The sequence below is a fragment of the Schistocerca gregaria genome, chromosome 2, assembly GCF_023897955.1.
Source record: "Schistocerca gregaria isolate iqSchGreg1 chromosome 2, iqSchGreg1.2, whole genome shotgun sequence".
NCBI lineage: Eukaryota > Metazoa > Arthropoda > Insecta > Orthoptera > Acrididae > Schistocerca > Schistocerca gregaria.
The window spans coordinates 655564805-655586116 of record NC_064921.1 but is presented as its reverse complement, the minus strand read 5'-3'; the positions used below and the strand labels follow the sequence as shown (position 1 = coordinate 655586116).

Below are 21312 nucleotides of genomic sequence, written 5' to 3'. Positions count from 1 at the left end.
CAACAACACAATGTTCACTAAATCTGTTTTGAGTCATGGTCCTGGGTTACTTTTCTTGTGAGTTTTTCTGTATTATTAAGTCACACTGGTAACATTTCCTCCAGCTCATTCCTCTCTAATACCAGAAGACACTTCTGTTTCTGAAAGATAGCAAGTTTACAACTTTCTGTTTGTTTCCATCTGCTTGTGATTGATGAAAAGATGTTCTCTCTTCATATTACATGTTAGATTACAAAAATTTTGTGTCATGATCAGAAGCTGCTTTATTGAAACTAACTACCAGTTTTCTTCATCCAGTCACAAATTGAAACACGTTTCTTATGTTTTTCTTATGCAGCAATTCCACGCAACAAGCTTTAACTCCATCACAACTCGTGCGGTGTGCAGCTGCCAAAACTTTTATTTCAGACAAAACTGAATTATATACTGGTTTCACCGAGTCTACAGTCAAGTATGAAACCATTTGCGTGCAACTCATTCCATGCAACGAATGGAGCAACCCGATGTCATCATGTAAGCTAGGCTTAATGTAAACAGTTGTGATGTCACACTCATCAGAGGCAATTTGCTGTTATGAAGCAATGCATAGTCTTCCTAAAGCCATTGACACATTTTGGTGTTGGCAGACACTTGTGTGAGCACTGTGTTTTGTTGCTGCATATGGCGCATTTCCTTGTCAACTTAGTTTTATTTTCAAAACAAAGATTCCAAGACTTACCAAGCGGGAAAGTGCCAGTAGACAGGCACAATAAAATAACATACAAACACACACACAAAATTACGAGCTTTCGCAACCGGCGGTTGCTTCGTCAGGAAAGAGGGAAGGAAAAGGAAAGATGAAAGGATGTGGGTTTTAAGGGAGAGGGTAAGGAGTCATTCCAGTCCCGGGAGCAGAAAGACTTATCTTACCTTTTATTTTCATATTTTTTTCCTCTCTTTCATGTTTTATTGCTGCAGTATTATTCTGCAGTAGGGAGATACAGTCCTTTCCTTTGTTAGAGTATTGGTTCTTACCAGTCAGTTTTACAAAAATTTAACTCAAAACTAAAACAATGAAACACTCCCATAATTATAAAAATTTCCCTAGTTTTTCCCAGTTTTCTCCCGGATGAAAAAATTCCCAGGTTTTTCCTGCATCTCCCAATTGCCCCGGGTCATATACATCATTATATATATTACCTCATATGGTGTAAGAGTGGTAGACGAATCGCACAGTTGTTACAAAATTGAAACATATGTCCCATTTTCAGCAGATAATGTAATAGGTCAACATCTTTGACATGGCATGATGAACTTTCTCTGTTCTCCCAATGGCTTGAGGGTGGAAGGGGCATATCTGCAGCTGGCAAATTCATAGCATTGACACACAGCTTTATAATATCAGACATGAAATTGGTATCCTCATCTGTAACTAGTGTCCTCAGAACACAAAATGTGAGCAACCGCTTTATGGTCAGGAATTGCAGCCATTACTATATAATGTGAGAATTGGTCAATTACAGCCAATATGTGTTTATTTCTTGTTGGTATTTTATTAAATGGGTCTAAAATGTCCATCTCAAGCATTTCAAATGGTTTAGATGCTTCCTGTAGACGTTGTAACAGAAACAGTTGGTGGCTAACTCATTGTGCACAAGATATGCAGTTCCTGACATATTGCTTAGTATCTAGTTTTCTAGTTTTCCACCAAACTTTTTTGGCAATTTGTCTATCAGTTGCACTTTGCCCACCATGGCTTACAACATGTGGTCATGCACTTGTCCCAAGATGTCATTCTGGAAAACTGCAATACTACCACTTGTAGTCTACGCTTTGTTGTTCTGCACAGCAAGCCATTCTGGCCACAAACTGAGGTTCACTCTTGAACTACTGATAGTCAGCATCAGCAGTTGGAGCCTTTTGCCATTCAGCAATGCTCCTGCCCATCATTTGTAGAACTGCAATTTTTCTACACAAACTTTCAGCATTAGTACGCCTTTTCCCTGGCTTGTGTATTGCCTCATAATCAAATTCACTAAAACTAAGTGCCCACCTTGCTAATCTGCTGTAAGGGTCCTTCAGTTCTAATAACCATTTGAGTGCAGCAGTACGTTGAAGTTCTGGCCATACAAATAACAGCAGAAGTATGTAATATGATAGATTACTGCTAACAGCTCCTTCTCTGGTGTGGAATAATTTTGCTCTCCTTTATTTAACTACCAGGATGTGTACATTACAGATACTCCTTGCCATCTACATTCTGCCTTAAGACAACCTCAAGAATCTTATTACTTGCATCACAAAACAGAATAAAATCTTTTTCAAAATTTAGGAATGTCACAAATGAGTCTGATATTGGTGCTCACTTTATGTCATCCGACATTCAGTAGACCATTCAAATTCTGGACCATTTCATAAGAAACAGTTCAAAGGTCTGGCAATTTCAGCAAAGTCCTTTACAAATTGACAATAATAATTCAGAGAGTGATGAAACTCTGAATCTGTTTAATTGTCTCTGGTGGCGAAAAATTCTGAATGGCTGAGACCAAGCACGGATCTGTTCTCAAACCCTCCTTGCTAACTACATTCCCAAGATAATTTACTTCTGTTCTTGCAAACTGACATTTACTGATGCTTAGCATAGCTCTAGTCATGCTGTTCTCAGTCTTTTGAATACTTCCTACTTCCTCCAGTCGTCATACATGCTCTTCCATGACCTTTGAAAACACTATAATTTGATCAAGGCACATCACACATTGTTTTGGTTTCAGTCTCATAAATACACTATCGAACAATCTCTCAAAGGTGGCAGGTGCATTCTTGAATCTGAATGGCATTTGATGATATTGGAAATGACCCCCCGGAACAGAAAAACCTGTCTTTCGTCAATCCCCTGGCGCTACTTATAGTTGACAATATCTGTTCTTTAAATTCATTGTGGAGAAACAGTTACAGTGACCCAAGTTGTCTAGAGTCTCTGTTATTGGATGTGCATCAGTAATCATTCATGCATTGAGGTATCTGCAGTTGGCAATCTGGTGACTTCTTTGAGACCAGAATTTTGGTTGCTCACCAGGGACTATCCCTATACTCAATAATACCATTAGCTAGCTGCTGGTCAATAAATGCTTAAATTACTCGTTGCATATACCATGGAACTTAGCATGGTTTCTTTAACACTGGAGCATTATTCCCTGGTGGCATTCTGTTTTGCATGTGTGACAGTGCTGGTAATGAACCACACAGATTAAACAAATCCCAGAAATGCAGAAACAAAACTTCTCTTTCATTTCCCTGTAAATGTTTCACTTTATCACTTAATGCAGCTGCACTAACAGTTTGTTTGTGGCAGAGGTCTCACTTGATCTGTCCATGTTGTTTTCCCCCAAAATACCAAAATTAGCAATTAGTAAACCCTTTGGCAGACTCACATCATCCCTGCCAAAATCATCAAGACTGGAAGGAACCATAAATTTTCCATCAATGTTACTGACGCATATTAAACACCCAATTTTTTGTTAATTTCCAAATACTCTACAACATATAATAAATCATTAGGTGTATGGCTGTATCTGTGCTTATCCAGATCAACTTCCCTGTATTATTGCACTTTCGTATCATGCAAATTGATCTTAGTGCCTAGTGTCCACAACTTATTTGGTACCACCTTCATGATAGGTGGAAATCTTGGGACAGTTTAACACTTATAACTGTTGTCCATAGCAGAAACAACGTCCCGCCAAGCTCAACTGTACACTGCCAAAGATCAATTTTTGCCCAATGTTTAGCAAGAAAGTTGAGTCCCAGGATCACACAATACCCCTCACCAACAAGCGGCAATACTTCTACATGCCCTTGTAATCAGTTATTTCCCACATTAAAACTGAACAGTGTCGTCCCCAGTAACATCACCTCATTATCACATACTTCATGTGGTGACCTCAGTCTCTTTCTGCCCAACAATACAGACTGACTGCTGACACAAGACCCTGTGTCAACCAGAAATTTGTGTTCCCCGTGATTTACTTTGCTTACCACACAACATCCCATCTCTGCACATGGCTCTGCAGACTCTTGTTCTACTGGGAATGCCATCTGATGGATGAGGCATTCCTGTTCTTCTTTGATGACCAATTGTTAGGAAGTTGCTTGTCCCATGCTTTCTTCCAACAATCAACTGCTTACTGGCCCAACTCCCCGCATTCATAACATTTGGGCTGATGACATTGTTTCCTGATGTGATCCATGCAGCCACAGCTAAAGGCTTCACTTCAGAAGAAAAAAAACACATACACTAATCACTCTGTCTTCACATAGCAATGTCAATCTCCTCCAGTTGCATAGTAATCCTAATGGCAGCAGATATGTCACTTGGGTTCTCCATTCTCACCCTCCTTGATGTACCAGAAAAATGGGCATGTACACTCAACATGGTCTTATTTTCTCCTGAATCGAGGAGTCCTTGCTCAACCCCCCCCCCCCCCCCCCCAACAGCTTCCCATTGCTTCATTCTCCTATGCAATGTCTTGTTGTCTTGCCCCTGCTGCACTGTATTTGTAACAATGCAGCTATCTACCCCTTCAAAGCTTCCACTGTTTCATTCACAGTAGATGCTCAAGTGTCTGGCATTCGTGTAAATTCCATCTCTCATTATGCCTGAAAAGAAGGAAACTCTACCCACAATTGGCAAGAAATGAATTAAATAACATTTAATATCTAAACTGTATCTTAGCCCAATGAGATTCTGTGCACTGGAATTCTCTGAGACCACACCTACCACACACACTACAGGTAGCTAACACAGCTTGAACACATGGCCTGTCAGGCCCAGATAAATTACAGTACAGACATCTCACTGGCTGCAGCTGAACATTTTTACTGTTCCCATGGAACTAAGACAAGTATACACGTTCCCATGATCAAACAAATGACACTTTTAACATACTGTGAACGTCTCTATGGCTTGACATGGTCGTAACAAAATGCTGAATAAGAAAGCAAACCAATATCAATCACTCATCACAGTGCATTGTTATGAAATGCAACTTGTAGGTGCTGACCTCACATCAAATCTGTGTAGATGGTCAGCTACTGCTGTCCTAGATTTTTGGGTACAGAACTAGGTGTAGACATCTCTACTGCTGGCAAACACTTGCTGAAATCAGATATAGGAGTTGGGTGGAATGCGATGATGGGAACATAACTATGCTCGAGAGCACCAATATAACATCACTCAAGACAACAGATTTATTACAGCAATACAGGATGATCTTCCAAAGTGCCACATCACAGATGGGCTGGCAGAGAAATAGCCTCATCCACAAAAGAGGGCTGGTATGTGCTTGACTTGTGGTTCCACCACTGCAGCAAAGTATCAGGAGGCAGCAGTTATGTGACAGGGTGAATGTCAACCCACAGATGCTGTAGGCCTCCAGCTCTATGCTTCCATCTCCAAAATGCTGGCACCGACATCAAAGATTTTCACTCAGAAGTTGCATCCTTGGTTCATCTGAAGTACTCACTGACTCACTGGGTTCAGCCCTCAGCCCCATTTAGGAGACGAGAGGTGGCAGCATCAGCATCAGCCTCAGGAACAGGATCAGAAGCAGCAGTGGTCCTCTTCTTAAAGGCAGATGATGGACAGTGTCCTGATCATGCAGGTCAAGCCTCCAGCAGGCCTGCATGGTGACAGCGGCCTCAGTGCCCCATCAACATTGCACATTGCCTCAAAGTTGGCAGTGCAGCTGGCAGCAGCAGTATCCTTCTACATGGACTCATGGCTCCATAAACGTTCAAAGACATCTGGGCATGATGAGGGACAACCACCTCAGTAACCTGTCTCACTGGACAGCTGTAACTGACAGAAGGTCTTAAGAGTCTGAGACTACACACTGGGCAGTCAGCAACCAGGCATTTGTTAAGAAGGGTGGGGTATTTAATTTGGCTCTTCACTATCTGCTCTGTGGCAGTGGGAATGGCAGTGACATTATGTGTCCTGGTTTTCCCTCACTGTCAGTTGTCCTAGTGACTTTAGACTTCCACGACTTCATCCTTCAGAGGCTCTTTCCTGCTCGTTCAGCACCTTGATACGTGTTGTTGAGTTGTACCCTGACCACCTGCTTTGTCACTAGTATGATGCTATCTCATGGCTTCCATGATATTATGCTTTGCTTGAAGACTTGGCCACTCGGTCATTCCCCCATGCTGCAAAAGCTTCCATGTCTGCCGCAACTCACTCAACATTTCCTCATAGCCAGCAATCTATTGGTCATTGACATTGGTGGTTCAGCTTCTGGCGGTGCCAAGGTAGAACTTTGACAAATTTTTTGTGTCTGCCAGGGTACTACCCTGGGGCATAGCAAAATGCATACAAACTGTAAAAAGCTAAAAGAAAAAAAAAAAAAGAAATGCCAGACCACTGCAACATTAATACCTGAAAGCTGCAATTGAGATGAAATTACATGAAGCAATGCAGTGATGGTTCCAGAAGAAGAGAGTAGAAGGAGTTCTGGTTTAAGGTCTGATGTAAACAGAAAGCGAAATAGAGTTTAATGAAACTGTATAGACTGAAAGAAAATTTAATGCTTCATCAAGATGACTGGCTCATTTAAACAATGTTACAGGATTCAAGAAATTGCTGTTCAGGGAGAGCAACTTAAAGTTAAAATAAAATTAACAAAGGAGTAGTTGTTGCTATTTGTGAGGGATTCTTCAGTTACATCAAACAAAATAATTTTTCCATGGAACACTTTTACAATACTGATGGAACTGGATTGTACTGTAAGAGCATTCCAACATGAGGTTTAGCCTCTCAGCCTGAAATGCATGCTACTCAAGAAAATACGAGTGGACAAAGGCTTATTGCTCTTTACTGTGCAAATTTAAACTGAAATGGTTTGTTATTGGTGCATAAAAAATACCTACATTCAGCTTTACTTCACTTGCATCAGAAAGGAGTCTCAATGGACAGTACTATTTTCAGAGTCTGGTTCCATTATTTGTTTGTTCCTGCTGTGCATATGTATTTGGAGGGGGGAGGTTTACCTGAAAGAGCTATTCTTTTACTGGACAATGCACCTTGTCATCCTGCAGAAGATGTAGGCTACTGGTTTACGACAATGGAGTGAAGTGCCTTCCACCTTTCCTTACATCAGTCATACAGCCAAAGGACCATGGTGTGAAAAAAGCCATGAAACAATATAATCAATCAAATCTCATGAAACATTTTGTGCAAGAAGATTCAGACATCTTTAGTTTGTGGAAATCCCTGATTGTGCTTGATGGAATCCATAATATTTGTAAGGCTTGGGACAACATGATGATGACAGCCATAGCACACTACTCAAAGAAAATTGCAACAGCCTTTCCTCTGTTAAAAATTACTTTAAGGTTATAGTAGTGAGGAATGTCTGATCAATCCTGTAAACAAATTTCTGGTTGTGAAGCTACAGATGACAATAGTTAAATAGTGATGCCTAGAAACCAGTATTTGTGCAGCTGAGTGATGAGCCTTGGATATGGTGAAAAAAGAGAGTGAAGAGAAGGCAATCAAGGAACACATTATCACACGCACTGAGGTACTGAAATAAGTGGCCTGTTACTAGAGTGAAGAGAAGGCAATCAAGGAACACATTATCACACGCACTGAGGTACTGAAATAAGTGACCTGTTACTAGACTATGCAAAACATGATTTGTTTGACTGTACTGATGCTGTGACTCCCTGGTAAACAACAACCATCCTCAAGTAAAATTAAATCAAAAACTGAGACTGAAAAAATTGGGTGATTTTTACCCCAACATAAACTCAAAGCAAGTGGTCTGAAATAGAGTGCAGTGTAATTTTGCAATTAAATTTTCAGTTTCCAACACATAACATGTAAGTAATGCAGTGGGCTTTTGCAAGTAGCATATAGCACATTTTGTAAATGCAGTAAATTGCAGTTTTCAGTAAAAAGGTATGTTTTGTGTTACCTGTATTTCTCAGTTATCTGTGCAGTCTTGGATCCAATTTACATTCCACCAATTACTTTCCATAACCATTCCTTGTCTCAGTCATAATTATGACTTTTCTTTGCATTGTATTCCTCTGCAGGCATTCCATAAATACTTTCTTAGACTTTCATTCATGTTGCACTGCTTTTAACTTTAAAAATTTCTATTAAAACACCCTCAAGCTCCAGACTTGCATACTTCAAAGGTCTTCACACACCTCACTGGACACCAGTAATGGAATTCTGTTATTTTCATTGTTAACTACCTATGTTCCAATACATCTCTTGAACCACACAAACATTTTAAAAAATATTTGAATTTTTGCAAAACTTTTTCTGTGTTGTTACCTATAGTGCCATCTGCTATCTCAATTAATGCTATGTGGAGTCCACCCAACATAAGATTCTGTTGGGTCTTCTTCATAGTCTCATTATTTTCAGTTGAAACACTTACCAGATTTAAATGATAGCTTCTCACACCCACTGAAAGACATTTTATAGTTTCATTGAATGTAGCATATTCTGTCAAGTGACTACTATCATTTGACTGAAACAGTTGTCTTCTGTGTAATAACTGCCTTTTTTTTATTTGAGATTATCTTTTATTTAGCTTTCCTTCACATCTGATACATCTTTGGCTGTTTACATAAGCACCTGTATTATAAACTGACTTTGTATGTACAAAATGTCTGTATAATTTCAATTTTCTGAGACACTATACTTGTTACTTATTTAAAGTGGCGCACCTGCCCAGTCTTAAATAAATTCTCATAATTTGTTTTTCAGCCTTCCTGTCTGATGAGTTCGTTTCATTCAAGATTAATATCTAGTTTTACTCTTCATCTTATGAGCCTGCAGTTGGAACTTTGCTAACCTTTTTTAATGCCTCTTAGTCCCATAGATTTTCATCTTCACCAATGTTCCTGTGGTGATTATTAGATGCTTTTAACAATTAGTAATGATTTAACACAACACTCTCAAGTTTACTTTTTATTCACGTTCATTATTATTGTACACACAATAAGCAGTTTGCTTGTAATGGATTATATAGCTTTAATAATATAGATTGCTAAACTCCATAAGCTTTGAATGGTCCAACAAAAGTTTACAAGTGGTAAAGACTAACAAAGCAACTTCATTGACTGACATAACTTTACATAATGAACAATAGGTGATGACTGACTCATTCTTATATTAAGAAGTGAGTAGGTCAGATATTACAAAAATGTTAAAATACAAGGCTATTACATTCCAAGTGTTAACATAAGGTTTAGAAGAAGTAAAAAAGTATATAAACACATTCGACAGTGATTTACTTATGTTTAATGATAAATTGTATCCTATTAAACTGGTATAAATAGTGGTTCTGTTTAATGGGGTGGAAGTTTTGCTGCACACACGACTCTACAAAAGCTCACAAAAAATTTTCCAGAAAGTCAAATTTCCTAATTGATATATTTCACAAATTAAATTAAATTATTCTAGGAAAGTCACACATTTTTGGAATCAGAAAAACTGAAGTTACAAAACTATCAGAGTAATTTTGACATCATTACATTTTAAAATTTGAAAATTCTGAAATACAATAATTTTGAATAGGAGTAACATTTGAGTCACACATTTTTCATAAAAGATAAGACATTCTTTAGAAAGACAGGAATGAACACTTTCAAACACTGTAGGCCAATCCTAAAACAAACTGCTATTAGTGGGGTTGTATTTTATAGTGCTCACGGTGTACAAAGCTCTTAATTCATGAATATTTCTTTAAATAAAACGTTTTCATACAAACTAATTATATTGTTACTGCCAATGAGCAACATTATGAGTTACTATTTATGGAAATGGCAGTCTTTTTGTGTAAGTGTGACAGACTTTGATTTGGCTTATGACCATGGCAGTAAAATGTTTTTGTTTATAATAAATTTCTCTTTTGGTGTAACAGTGTGTCACATAGGCTATTTCTATGACTGTCTTCATTCTCATTTACATGGCATGTCATTTGTGAGAAGTCATGAGTATTTCTTATTATAAACAATATATAAACATTAGTAACATGACTGATATTGGTATTAATTAATTGGTAAATACCATGGCTCAGAGGTTCCAACATACCTTCTAGCATACACCTCATTCACCTTATACAGCCACCTCGCTCATCAGCTATATGTCATTCAACTTAGCCTCTGTTTTCCCTGATATATATCCGCATAGAAAACCTATGACTTGTAGCATTATGTCCAGAAAATGTATCAGGAAAGAAAGAAAATGTCTATTTATGCTAGGAGTGGTATGATAATGAATGGAGGAACTCAATCTCGCTATGTTTCATGATCACTTGAAGTTCTAACACAGTTTGGGATCGTTACACCCCATACATTTTTTTCTATTCCTTGATAAAACATGGTCAATTATTTGCTCTTGGAAACTCAGTTTTGTATTAGTTTCTCCACTGGAGGAGTGTGCTGAAGATAAAATATGTTTTTACATTTTAGTAAATTCTACTAATGTGTAACATCTGTTATTTCTGGTATCATAGCCAATGTTTCCAACAGAAGAGTTGTTCTTTGTTTTTGTTCTATCTTTGCATTAAAATCCCCCATCATAACAAGGTCTGGTGTTTGCTGTCATGATGCTTACTGCAATTTTTATTTTTTATTTTATTTCACTTGTCTAGTTCCATAGGAACAAATTGAGGAGCAAATCTACAAGGTCATGGAATGTGTCAGTACATGAAATAACAATTTAAAAGTAATAAGACATAAAATAAATTGTTTATGAACACAAGACAAGGCATATGTTTAATTAAATGCAATCAACAATATAACGTAGGAGTAGCTTAATTTTTCAAGAAACTCCTCAACAGAATTAAAGTGACCCAAGTTGAGTCTGAAAGTGCACAGATTACTGCTAACATTTTTGAATTCTTGTAGTAGCTTATTGGAAATGAATGCAGCAGTATACTGCACACCATTCTGCACTACAGTCAAGGAATTGTGATAAATAGCAGATTGGATTTCTGCCAAATATTAACTGAGTGAAAGCTGCTAATTCTTGGGAATAAGCTGATATTATTAATAAGAAATGACAGTAAAGAGGCCATTGGCAGAAAGCCCAGACCAGTGATCAGGGGTTGACAAGAGATTTGGAAACTTAACACCACTTGTTGCCCGAACTACCCGTTTCTGAGCCAAAAATAACCTTTGAGAATGGGAAGAGTTACCCCAAAAAATATAGTACCATATAACAGAAGTGAATGAAAATACACAAAGCAGACTAATTTTTGAGTCAAATGATCACTTACTTCAGATACCTTATGAATAATAATAAAAATAGCAGCATTAAATCTTTGAACAAGCTCCTGAACGTGGGCTTTCCATGACATTTTACTATATGTCTGGACACCTATAAATTTGAACTGTTCAGTTTCACTAAGTATATGTCCATCCTGTGAAATTAAAACGTTGGGTTTTGTTGAATTGTGTGTTACATACTGCAAAAACTGGGTCTTACTGTGATTTAGCATTAGTTTATTTTCTACAACCCATGAACTGATGTCATGAACTCCACTATTTGAAACAGATCCAATGTTGTACACAACATCTTTTGCTATCAGGCTTAGTGTCATCAATAAACAGATATATTTTAGAATCACTTGTAATACCAGAGGGCATATCAGTCATATAAACAAGGAACAGGATGGCCCCAGCACTGATCCCTGGGGCACCTCCCATTTGACCGTCCCCCACTCAGACTCCACATCACAGCCATTCTCAACAGTGTGAATAATGACTTTTGCTGCCTGTTGTGAAAGTAAGCGGTGAACCAAGTGAAAACTACTCCTCATATCCCATAATGGTCAAACTTCTGCAGCAATATTTTGTGATCAACACAATCAAACGCCTTAGTTAAATCAAAAAAATGTGCCTAGCATTCGAAACCTTTTTTTAAATCCATCCAAAGAAAAGAGAATATAGCATTTTCAGTTGTTAAACCACTTCTAAAGCCGAACTGCACATTTGAGAGCAAATTATGTGATATAAAATGATCACTTCCTTACATACAAAGCCTTTTAAATAACTTTAGCAAACAATGATGTTGTAGAAATAGGTCTAAAATTACCTACATTATTCCCTCTCCCTTTTTATAATGTGGTTTTACTACCGAGTACTTTAATCGTTCAGCAAACCGACCATTCTTAAAGGAAAATTACGAATATGGCTAAATACAGGGCTAACATGTGTAGTGCAGTACTTAAATATTCTGCTAGGCTCTGCGCCATATCCCTGAAAGTCCTTAGTCTTCAATGATTTAATTACGAACTCAATCTCCCCCTTGCCAGTATTACACAGGGGTATTTCAGACATCAATCTCAGAGAAACATTTTCCAAGAGAGTTATATGATCCTCTGTAGAAACTAAGTTTTTATTTAACTCAGCAGTAATACTCAAAAAATTATTGTTAAATACTGTACATATAACTGATTTATCAGTAACAGAAATATTTTAATTACAAACGGACTTTATATCATCAACCTTGTGCTGTTCACCAGACACTTTCTGCACAATTTACCATATGGTTGTAATTTTATCCTATGAATTAGCTATTCTATTTGCATACTACATACTCTTTGTCTTCCTAATAACATTTCATACACCTTGCAGTACTGTTTGTAATGGGCTACTGTAGCTTGATTGTGACTTCTTCTAACATTTTGATATAATTCCCACTTTGTTCTATATGAAATCCTTGTCCCACTTGCCAGCAACCCAGGTTGCCTTTTACTGCTAGTACCTCATTTAGAATGTTCTAATGGAAAGCAACTCTCAAGGAGCATGAGCAATGTGTTCAGGAAAGGATTATATTTGTCATCTATGTTATTGGCACTATAAACATCCTGCCACTCTTGTTCCTTAAAGAGGTATAAAAAACTCTCTACTGCCATTGGATTAGCTTTCCTACATATTTTGTTATTATATAAAACATTTGTTTGAGTAAAAAGACCTCTTAGAGTTAAAATTTATGAATCATTGTCTGAAAGGCCATTCATTCTTTTACTAACAGAATACTCATATACTAATGAAGAATGAATAAAAATATTGTCTATGGCTGTGCTACACAATCTGCATTAGATAATATGAGTTTAGGAGATATACCAACATCCTTTTTCGTTGCACAGTCACTTACAAAATTACTACCGATGTCACCACCAATTTTTGGTACTTCCTATAATGTGAACCAACAAGCTCTCTAGTTTGAGCACAAACGCCTGAAGTCAGAGTTAGGGCACCTATGTTGTTGTTGTTGTGGTCTTCAGTCCTGAGACTGGTTTGATGCAGCTCTCCATGCTATCCTATCCTGTGCAAGCTTCTTCATCTCCCTGTACCTAGTGCAACCTACATCCTTCTGAATCTGCTTAGTGTATTCATCTCTTGGTCTCCCTCTACGATTTTTACCCTCCACGCTCCCCTCCAATGCAATTTGTGACCCCTTGATGCCTCAGAACATGTCGTACTAACCAGTCCCTTCTTCTCATCAAGTTGTGCCACAAACTCCTCTTCTCCCCAATTGTATTCAATACCTCCTCATTAGTTATGTGATCTACCCATCTAATCTTCAGCATTCTTCTGTAGCACCACATTTTGAAAGCTTCTATTCTCTTCCTGTCCAAACTATTTATCGTCCATGTTTAACTTCCATACTTGGCTACACTCCATACAAATACTTTCAAAAATGATTTCCTGGTGCTTAAATCTATACTCTATGTTAACAAATTTCTCCTCTTCAGAAATGCTTTCCTTTCCATTGCCAGTCTACATTTTATATCCTTTCTACTTCGACCATCATCAGTTATTTTGCTCCCGAAATATCAAAACCCCTTTACTACTTTAAGTGTCTCATCTCCTAATCTAATTCCCTCAGTATCACTCAACTTAATTTGACTACATTCCATTATCCTCGTTTTGCTTTTGTTGATGTTCATCTTATATCCTCCTTTCAAGATACTGTCCATTCTGTTTCACTGCTCTTCCAAGTCCTATGCTGTCTCTGACAGAATTACAATGTCATCGGCGAACCTCAATGTTTTTATTTCTTCTCCATGGATTTTAATACCTACTCCCAAATTTTCCTTTATTTCCTTTACTGCTTGCTCAATATACAGATTGAATAACATTGGGGACAGGCTACAACCCTGTCTCACTCCCTTCCCAACCACTGCTTCCCTTTTATGTCCCTCGACTCTTATAACTACCATCTGGTTTCTGTACAAATTGTAAGTAGCCTTTCGCTACCTGTATTTTACCCCTGCCAGCTTTAGAATTTGAAAGAGAGTATTCCAGTCAACATTGTCAAAAGCTTTCTCTAAGTCTACAAATGCTAGAAATGTAGGTTTGCCTTTCCTTAATCTATTTTCTAAGATAAGTCGTAAGGTCAGTATTGGCTCACGTGTTCGAATATTTCTACGGAATCCAAACTGATCTTCCCCGAGGTCTGCTTCTACCAGTTTTTCCATTCGTCTGTAAAGAATTCGAGTTAGTAGCTGTGACTTATTAAACTGATAGTTCGGTAATTTTCACATCTGTCAACACCTGATTTCTTTGGGATTGGAATTATTATATTCTTCTTGAAGACTGAGGGTATTTCGCCTGACTCATACATCTTGCTCACCAGATGGTAGAGTTTTGTCATGACTGACTCTCCCAAGGCCGTCAGTAGTTCTAATGGAATGTTGTCTACTCCCGGGGCCTTGTTTCAGCTCAGGTCTTTCAGTGCTCTGTCAAACTCTCCACGCAGTATCGTATCTCCCATTTCATCGTCATCTACATTCTCTTCCATTTCCATAATATTGTCTTCAAGTACATTGCCCTAGTATAGACCCTCTATATACTCCTTCCACCTTTCTGCTTTCCCTTTTTTTTTGCTTAGAACTGGGTTTTCATCTGAGCTCTTGATATTCATACAATTGGTTCTCTTTTCTATAAAGGTCTCTTTAATTTTCCTGTAGCCAGTATCTATCTTACCCCTAGTGAGATAAGCCTCTACATCCTTACATTTCTATAAACAACAACAATTGGACATTTACTTTCACTAAATTCAACTGCCTCTGCACAACATTAAAATACCTGTTCAGTGCAGTGCCATGCTGTGATACGTCTACTGTCTAAAATGGAATACTGTATTTTATATACATGGATACTCCCCCACTCCACAATGAACTTCTTGGAAAACAGCCAGTTAATCTGTATCCTGGTACAAGAAGCCTCTGAATTGTCAAATTATTTAAGTGATTCTCCAATATATCAAAAATGTTAGAATCAACATCTATAATCAATTCACTAACTTTATCTCTAATACCTCTTATATTTTGATGAAATATGCTAATTCCTTCTCTACTTGGTTACCTGATCTCCTCTGAAAGTGATTCCTTTGTTAGAGGGACTTCCTTTAAGCAGGTATACATATCAGTTGACTTCAATCTAAAAAAGGTGCAGCTCTATCACCAAATACTACAGGAATTTTCCCATGAGTGATCCCACCTCCACTCACTAAACTGTCAACTACAAGCTTTGCCACTTATTGAGGTGCAGGCCGTGCTTAGTGAATCCAGACCTGCTGATAGACTCAACTGACACTAATGCAATGTAAGCCATGCACTCAACCATCAATGCCATCTCCAGCCCCATGTTGACATGCCTAACACCAGCATTAAGATGAGGTCGATCATGGCACTGTAACATTAATGCCAACAGTTTGAGTAGCTGTCTTTACCATGTCACCACCTACATCATATTCTCTGTTCCTATCAAGACTGTTCCTAGCTCCACCCATAATCAGTACCTGGTCCTCTTTCGTAAAATTCCTGTGTAACTCCCCTACATTAACAGTCCCCTGAGACAACCCTGCACTAGGTTTCACAATGCTTGTGAGCTGGTATTTATTCCCCATCACTTTCTGTAACTGAAGGCCCACACGTCTACCACACGGAGTACCAAGCAGCAGAATCCTCTTCTTTCTGTTAGAATTTGCAACTGACTTAGGCTTCCTAACTGCTGAAGACTGCTGCATGTTTCCTACACCTACATTTACAAGAGGCTCCTCTCCACTCACCTCCAACAGTCCACAGCTCGTGGTCTCGTTCTTGCTTCCCGACCTGGGTTCAGTTCCCAGCGGGGTCAGGGATTTTTCACCTGCCTCGAGATGACTGGGTGTTTGTGTTCTCCTCATCATTTCATCATCATTCCTGAAAGAGGTGAGATTAGACTGAGCAAAGTTTGGGAATTTGTACGGGCACTGATAACCACGCAGTTGAGTGCCCCACAAACCAAACATCATCACAAACCAAACATCATCTCACCTCCAACAGTTGGTCAAATCTATTGCATATACGCAAAGTACAACTGTCTTAATATCTCCTCCTCCTAGCTGCCTTCTTACCAACTGCCAGTTTCCATTCCCCAGCACCCTTCACCCTCCTCAACCTTTCTAGTTCCTTCTTTGCATCAACTGCACCTGAAGTGCACAAATCTTACACTCCTGGTCCTCTACCAACTTATTTCTACTATAGATTCTGCATTCCACGGAGAGGATCTCACTAGAATATCCACTGGCTTCCCCACTGCATTCCCCCAAAGAAAATACGTTGAACAAGTCCCCACACCGAAACACACTACTCACAAGCCTACGACAAAGCTTGCACTTCTTACTCATGGTAAAATATTAACAGTTACTGAAAAAACTAAATGTGTATGTTACCTAGGTTCAATTATAATAGAAGAACTATTTAAAGAACTAGCAATTAAGGTCCCCCACCTCCTCATTAAAATGTGAGAATTTTGTTGCATGGGCTTGTATAATTTCCATGGTATATATTGTCTTTATTTATGCACTTCTTACTATTCCATTTGAGATTACTTCAAAATCTGTCATAATTTATCCCATTAAACATGTGAACTGAATGACAGACTGTGATTCAACCAAAATCTCTGTTTCTGTGTACAATTTTCCACCAGATGCACCACATCAGCTTGTTAATGGATTCACTGAAAGCTTCAGTTTATTGAAAAGAGATAGTCTTTTAGCCCATCCATGAGATATATGATCAGAAGTGAATCTGACCATTCCTAGCATATCTGAAACTAACACTAGTTTACCAGATCCTTACAAGAGAGCATTTTATCTTATTCGAGGAAACAAGGTGTAAGTAGCTATAGACTGAATGTGAACTGATTGCAGCAGGGTCAGATGAACTAGATGCAACATTATAGCCTATGAAAACGTATTAGTATTCATTGTGATCAAGGACACAGTTATACTTATGCCTAAGATTTTCACTCGGTAATCTGTTTCACTAAGTCATTCAGTTACATTTATTTATTTATTTCACAACTGTACTTCTGAACAGTTTTTATGTTCATCTTGTGTTGTCTTATAATATTTACACAAACTCACCTACTAGTTGATGTTTACAGGCTAATATTTTATTAGTTTATCTAATGAATCATTAGATGAATTACGTTGTTCTTTTTTTTATTTTGACAGGTATGTCGGGCATCCGGAAAATCCATTTGTTGACAGATACTAGTGGCTCATTTCAGTGGAGAATTCTTCATTGCTTCCAACTCTGTTGGGTATAAAAGTCAACTGTTGTATTTTGTTCCATTTCTTAACAATAAGTTGTGAAATGTAAAATAATGTATACCATGAAGTGTGAAACATTAAATGTGGTCATGATTGGACATCTTTCTTAATACCCTATTGTGGCAATAATGAGATTTGTTGCTCTACTACCTGCAGCATATCCATGAGAATATGCAGCACTCATATCACAAAATACTCAATTTTTTTACATGACTTTGCAACAGAGATCAGTTTACTCAAAAGAACAATGACCACATAAAGTTTCAAAGTTTACAGTTGGGGCTGCATCTCAGTAGCAGCTCAACAGCAATAAAACAAATTATTCATTATATTCAACTTTATCGAAAACAGTCAGGGCTCTTTTAAGGAATTTCAAAGCCCCCTGGGAACTCTGATTTTCAGATCGCCTACTTTGTTTTTAGAATGTAATTTTGATTACACTTTGTATGATTTTAATATTGTTGTGGGTGTGTATGTCCCAATTTTTTCTAGAATGTAATTTTGTTTCCACTTTGTATGATTTTCTTGATTATATATGATTATCATGAATTACATATCTCTCTCTCTCTGCCTCATATGTGTACAGCTCAAATAGTTTTATAGTTTTGATGAAGTGATGAACTGGGGTATCTTTTAATGTATGTACAAAAAGGCCAGCAGTTTGTGAAGTACTAGCTCACCATCTAATTCGCTTGGGTTTGTGTGTAAAACGACATTTTAATTCAATGATTTTTTATATGGACTGTCACGTGTTAAGCTCAAGTTTTAAGGAAACCGGACAGTGGAGGTTTCATAATATCTGTGTTGAAGGTGACTGGTCCATGAATACCAGGGGAAACCTTGAAAAAATTAAACAGTTTTCTAAAGAACGAAACTCAAAGAATACGACTTTTTAACCTAACTCAAAGAATACGATTTTTTTAACCTAACCGTGAAATAAACCATGCCAACTATTTATGTTCATCATAGGTACACATTACACAAAATTCAAACAAAGTAGAAGATTTATTTTTTCCTGTAAGTTCTTTACAGTATTATCCTTAACACAATCAATTGAAAAAATGGTGTTGTCATAAATTGTGGTACAAAACATTTTTAAGTATGATTATCAAAAATTTTGGGAATGACTTCAGAGTTCTTCTTCAAAAATGTATTTGTTTTCACAGTTAAGTCACAAGAGTAGCCTACTCTAAAGTTAAGCATGTTTTAAGACAGTATACAAAATCTCAGCTCTCTAATAGTTTTTAGCCAAAGTGTACCAGAACATGAAATAATTTAACTTTTGGGAAATTCAAGTTACAAATAAAAATTGCTTCTTCTATTAAACTTATACTATTATGTAAACTAGTTGTCACTTGACAGGTAACGGGCTGCAGGGCTCCCGCCACCATAAAACAATGGCAGTCGGCGCTGTCGGCTGCCACTGCGATGCCACTTCGCTCTGCTGAGCTGACTAAGGCATTGTACCAGCCAGTCCTCAGCGAGCCGTTGTAGATGTGTGGGTGAGAGATTTGAGTAACTTGTAGCTTTGCGTGTTTACGATGTCTGATGAAAGCAGTCGCAAGAGAGGGAGGCCGAGGCTGCACACTCCTCGGAAACCTCCAAAAAGTGGCGGACATGGCGTCGTTATACTCAGTCAGGCGTTTGGATACGTGTGTTCCTTAAGCGAGCATTTTGTGAGAGAGAGGGATGCAGGAGGACCTCTCGTTCCTTTGGATAAGGTGGTGGAGCGAACTGCACCTGCTCTGCAAGTTAGCGAACGATCAATAATAAGAACCTGCAAGGAGAAATTCACGAAAGAAGGCTCAAGTGAATCATCTAAATTGGAGACACCTGGGAAGAAGAGGCGACGCATTTTACTCGAGGAAGGAGTACCCAACACTCAAAAAACTACAAGCTACCCTCACAGCGGCTGATCTGTTTCAGGGTAGTAAATCGTCTTTGCATCTCTGGCTGAAAGTTACTAATGGAACGCCAAGATATTGTAGCCTGGCGATGCCGCTTTCTTAGAGGATTAGTGGGGACAAATTTTGATGATATCGTTTGGCTTGATGAAACGTCGGCGAATGCAGGACACAGTTTAAAAAAAAAAGGCTGGACAGATGGTACCATCAGCGGCAGTACGGCAGCTCCGATCGGCAGAGGAAAAAGGATAATTTTAGCACAAGCCGGAAATTCAAAAGGTTACATTCCAAATTATCTGCTGCTATTCAGTTCAAATAAGACGTCAGACTACCACGAAGAGATGAACCACAACACTTTTGTGAAATGATTTGAAGACTGTGTGCTCCAGAACATAACACAAAACTCTTATCATCGTTATGGATAACGCTCCTTATCACTCAGTAATACCAGATAAAGCACCCACAATGGCAACGAGGAAAAATGGCATTGTTAGCTGGTTACAGAAACATAAGGTACAGTTCGACAATAATTTGACAAGGGCAGAATAATTAGAACTTGTATCGCACACAATCCAAAGAACCTGATTTACATTGTGGATGAAGTAGCAAAAAAATACAGGCATAGCTCAGATTGCCTCCTTCCCATTGCCATTTCAACGCAGTAGAGCTGATTTCAGGCTCAGGTTAAATGGCAAATTGCTGGAGAAAATAAGAAATTCACATTAACCGAAGTGGAACGCCTTTTGAAAGTGGCAGTTGAAATTGTGACATCAGAAGACTGGCAGAAGGTAGTGCATCACGTGAAAGGAGTGACATAGGACGCAAGGAACAATGAAGGTATCTTACAACAAAGTGTCTAAGACTTGATTATATCTGTCAATACGAGCAGCAACATTCATCTTTTTTCCTGTGTCATTCTTCTACACTTCTCTTTTTCACACTTCTTCTTCTTATTCTTGCTTCTTTGGTGGCTTCCAACACTGATTTTTCTGCTTCAGAGAGTCTCTTTCGGTCAATGGCTATTAGAGGTCTATGCATATTTAATACACCAGTCACTCCCATCAGTTCCATAACTTTAAACCTTGACACTGCACCATGACTGAAACATAGAACAGCATCTAGCACATGCAGTTTCGAAGTATTTAGTCCTACTAGTACAGTTTTTGCTATCCATTCCCATATACAATTGTTGAAATTTCATTTGGATTTTGAATACTACCATATAAACATTTCTCTAATAATCTTGTGTCGCTAAGATCCCTATATGTAGGTTTTATAACTTCCATTATAGCAAATGGCAAGGAGTGTTTATGGTAGTAGGTCTCACCTTGAGTGACAGCCCTCTGCTAGCCACACCATGAATCATTGCCAGGTGAACAGAGAGTATGACATGAGTTGTCATTCTGTGGAGGATATATGGAAGAAGGTAGCCCATACTGCATTTTTCATTCCCTCAAGGTCATTTTTATTTTATCCTATGGCTTGTCCATAATAATACTGCAACCTGTCTCTTTCCTTAAGTCGACAACATCCACTGATGCACTATCATAAGCTAATTTCTTTCCCTTCAAATTCCTCTTCAAGTTCCTCAATCTTGTACCTAACCTTTTCTGGACATGTCCAACAGATTACATTTTTTCAATTTTTGTGTCAGATTAAGGTCTGGATTCACAAACTTTCTGGTACCCTTTTGAGTCTCCATCTCCCAGGTAAGATCTAGAAACCACACAATATCTCTCCACTGACCTGTGAAGTATCTTCACAACACCTTCAGATTCCATCCCTTCATTAAAACTA

General features: G+C 38.2%; 1 protein-coding gene across 1 annotated transcript in view; it reads left to right on the top strand.

Moving 5' to 3' along the window:
• LOC126334694 (dihydrodiol dehydrogenase 3-like) overlaps window positions 1-17709 on the top strand; it is a 73075-nt gene extending 55366 nt beyond the window's left edge. The window contains exon 7 of the mRNA XM_049997194.1: window positions 17513-17709. Coding sequence (XP_049853151.1) covers window positions 17513-17555 — 43 coding nt within the window. The 3' untranslated portion in view covers window positions 17556-17709. The remainder of the gene's footprint in view (window positions 1-17512) is intronic.
• The last annotated feature ends 3603 nt before the right edge of the window (window positions 17710-21312 follow it).